The 3884-nt window shown below is 37.1% G+C and overlaps 1 protein-coding gene across 1 annotated transcript; it reads right to left on the reverse strand.

Annotated features, from left to right (window-relative positions):
• Nucleotides 1-2763, reverse strand: LOC104232283 (fructose-1,6-bisphosphatase, chloroplastic-like). The gene is made up of 4 exons (XM_009785455.2): nt 2146-2763; nt 1113-1337; nt 402-908; nt 1-312 (listed from the first exon to the last, which is right to left on the reverse strand). The coding sequence occupies exons 1-4, from the start codon at nt 2572-2574 to the stop codon at nt 241-243; spliced, it is 1233 nt and encodes a 410-aa protein (XP_009783757.1). The 5' UTR covers nt 2575-2763; the 3' UTR covers nt 1-240.
• Nucleotides 2764-3884: the final 1121 nt, after the last annotated feature.

A 3884-nucleotide genomic window follows, 5' to 3' on the forward strand; every position in this document is an offset into this window, starting at 1 on the left:
TTTAAGAAAGAGGATGACACATTTAAGGCAAGGAAAAACCTTTACATTGTTTTATAAATTGAATCATTGCAAAGCTTTTCAAGAACCTATAATAATATTAGCCATTGGTACCATCCTAGACTTGTGAAAAGAATTTCTTTATAGTATTACAACTTCACAGTCTTGTCTTGCTTACAAAATGATCTGAAAGTGGTCACATCAAGACAACCTCGATTTCCACTTTCACCTTGGTTTTCCGAATTAAGATAAATACTTCTCCAACTTTTCAACTTCTTCTGTGCTTCCAATGTACAATGGGACTCGCTGGTGTATCTGCAAAGTTAGAAACAAAAGAAACACCAAATTAACTGACTGACATATTCGCTTATTGGTCACAGATGTAGCAGTAATTTGATTCTAACCTCAGTTGGTTGGATATCAAGAACTCTTTGGTGGCCATCGGATCCTTTGCCACCAGCTTGTTCCACGAGGAAGCTCATAGGGGCACACTCATACAAAAGCCTCAACTTTCCATTCTTACTCTTTTTATCTCTAGGATAGCCATAAATGCCACCATATAGAAGAGTTCTATGGAAGTCACCAACCAAACTACCAATGTACCTAGCAGAGTAAGGCTTGCCGCTAGGACCAGGGTCCTTCAAGTCATCGATGTATTTCTTCAGTTTGTCATCCCAAAGCTGGTAGTTTCCTTCGTTGAACGAATAGATCTTTCCAGATTTTGGTATTTGGATGTTTTCTTGGGTCAGAACGAATTCTCCATACATCGGATCCAAATTGAAGGCAAAGACGCCGTTTCCCAAGGTGACCACAAAAATCACAGAGCTTGAGTACATGCAGTAGCCTGCTGCAAGAAGGTTGCTCCCTGGTTGGCATACATTCACAATACACCTCTGTTCAACATTGTCAAGCTGCAATATTGGACAGATACTTGGTGAATTGGTGGTTAACTATTTGCATATAATGAATCGATTTTAGCAAGTAAATGGTCCTTCTTCTCAGTGCACTGTGTGTAAGGTTATCACATCGTCACAAAGTCAAAACATGCTTGGCTTCATTAGCTATTTAGAGTTGTCTTTAGGAGGCAAAAGGACATTATTTAGTTTGGTGATTACCGCGGAATCATCTCCATGATCTGCGAGGCACTCATCATTTGGGCTGTATATTCCAAAAATAGAACCAGTAGAGACAGCAGCATCAATGTTTGATGATCCATCAAGAGGGTCAAACACCACAATGTAGTTGCCTGAGTAACTCTCTTCCACTGCCACTGGTACATCCTCTTCCTCTGATGCTATAATCCCAGTCCTTCCACTTGACCTTAGACAATTAGAGAATACCTGTTCAATCCATCAAACATAATATTTAGTGACTTTACTACTATAGTGAGTAACATTTAGTTACTTAAATGGTGAACAAAAATAGTTCAGTGATTTTTCCGTTATGTGGGTAAAGTTTAGTGACTTTACTATTATATTGTATAAAGTTCAATTACTTTAATATCACAATAGTTTGGTAATTTTACCGAGTAAAGTCAAGCCATATGCATTACAAGAATAAAAGGGACGGCCCGGTGCACGAAGCATCCCGCGTTTACGCAGGGTCCGGGGATGGTTGCACCCAAGGGGGTGTGATGTAGACACCGTACCCTGATGCAAACATCAGTAGCGGATTCCATGGCTCAGACACATAATTCTCATAATTTGAAAGTTCTAATTTCCAATTCCTTATGAAAGAGATGATTCTACTTCATACTTAGAGGGTAATATGAAGAAGAAAACATAAAAAGGTGGGGTAACTTAATATAGCAATATGTTTGATATAGTTCTAGTATCAACCAATCTTATTATGAGATAAATTTGACAATGTAAAGAATTCTTATACTATGAGAATATATTGTAACAGGTAAGCTGTCTTATTTATTTTCCAGGTTACTAATTTCACTTCTCATACATGGTTATCAGTAGTTATCTTTTAACTGACATGAAAGTGTGAGCAGAGGCGGACCTATGCTATACCGAGAGAGGTCACCGGCACCCGTAAAGTTCAGCAAAAATTCTATGTATACATGAATATGTCTTTAGAAAATAATGATATATTAGTAGTATGTTTCTATTGAGCTATAGGAAGAAGTTGTAGCAAACAAACCTCGTTAGAGACAACATCAAGCTTCTTCTGGTCTTCTCCTTGAATATTGACAGCACCTTGAACTCCAGTAAGGTTAGAAATTCCAGCTCTCTGAACCAAAGAAGCAATCTGCTTACAAGCCATTGAAATGCTTGAAATCACTATAGTAAGTTCAGCATCAATAGTCCCAGCTTGTTCTTGCCTTAATAGCCAGCTTGTTAAAGTTTGCAACTCATAGCCACTTCTTTTCCTAGTCTCTGTAGCCCCTGCTGCTGTCTCTATTGCCATGCACTTCACTCCTCCATTAAATGACCTTCTCTTTGTTGTGCTGTTTTTTGGGCATAAAAATGGAGTACCCTTTTTGTCTAGAGTACATAAAAATGGAGTCTTTTTGTCTAAAGCACATAAAAATGAAGTTGTTGCTGTTGCTGTTGCTGATGATGCTGCCATTGTTATTTTCTTGGAATTTCTTTTTCTTTTGATTACTGAATTTTTCACTTAAAGTTCCATGTTTATTCCAAACATTTCATTTTTGGGGCTTATTGTTATTTTCTTGTGGGTAGGGGTGAGAAGTGTAAGGCTGGAAAAAGATTTCTGTTAAGAGGGTCCCACTTATCCTCCTCCATGGAAATCTTTTCCAATCATTTGTGGTTAACCTTTGGAAATCTATATATGACATCATCTAGGGCCTAGGGGCTAAGAAATTTGAGTATATTCATGGATGTAGTTCCAACAGCTTGCATTTCTTTTGTAAAGATTAATGATGGACTGATTGGCCCATTGGTGATAGCCCATTCATGGATGTAGTTCCAACAGCTTGCATTTCCAATCGTTTCGGCTTGGAGTATTATCAACAAGATTATTTTCATCGTTTGACGTTTTTTGAGGGTCATTTGCACAAGTATTCACTTTTGGGGCCGTCATTAAAGTTATACTTGCATTGCAAAATAATTTATAAAACTTATCCACCGGAATCTGAAGTAGTTTTATGTGTGAAATTAAAAAATAGCCAGATGTACAATTGGTCGTTCAAAAATAGCTCAGTTTTAAGAGTAATCGAAATTTAGCCACTTTTCATGTAAAGATAAATCTGAGCGAAAATACTGTTCAAAACTCGGAAAATACGCCAGTATATTATGCTGGAGTTCCAGCATAAGTATACTTGAACTCCAACATATTATACTGGAGTTCCAGGATAAGTATGCTGGAACTCCAACACAATATGATGGAGTTCCAGCATAAGTACATTAGAACTCCAACATAATATACTGGAGTTCCCGCAAGTATACCGGTCCAGCATAATATACTGGAGTTTGGAGCACCGATACTCTAGTCTCCAGTATATTATACTGGAGCTAGCAAAGTATACTGGTCCAGCATAATATGCTAAAGTTTATACACAGGTGCACTGAACTCCAGTATATTATGCTGGATCGGTCTCTGTTATAGCAAAATAGTGGCTATTTTTCATTGACTTGGTAAACGCTGGCTATTTTTGAATGGCCAATCCGAAAATTGGCTATACCGTGCTATTTTTACTAATTCTATCTATTCAATGCAACTTCAAACATCAAACTTTAAGTTCTATCTTTCAACTGCAACTTCATAAAATTCGAATCTTAAGTAGTTCAATCTCTTAGATGCAACTTCAGAAATCAAATCTTAAGTTCTTCTATCTTTCAAATGCAACATCAAAAATTCGAATCTTAAGTAGTTCAATCTCTTCAATGCAATTTCAGAAATCAAATCTTATATTTCAA

Source organism: Nicotiana sylvestris, chromosome 7 (genome assembly GCF_000393655.2).
Source record: "Nicotiana sylvestris chromosome 7, ASM39365v2, whole genome shotgun sequence".
Lineage (NCBI taxonomy): Eukaryota > Viridiplantae > Streptophyta > Magnoliopsida > Solanales > Solanaceae > Nicotiana > Nicotiana sylvestris.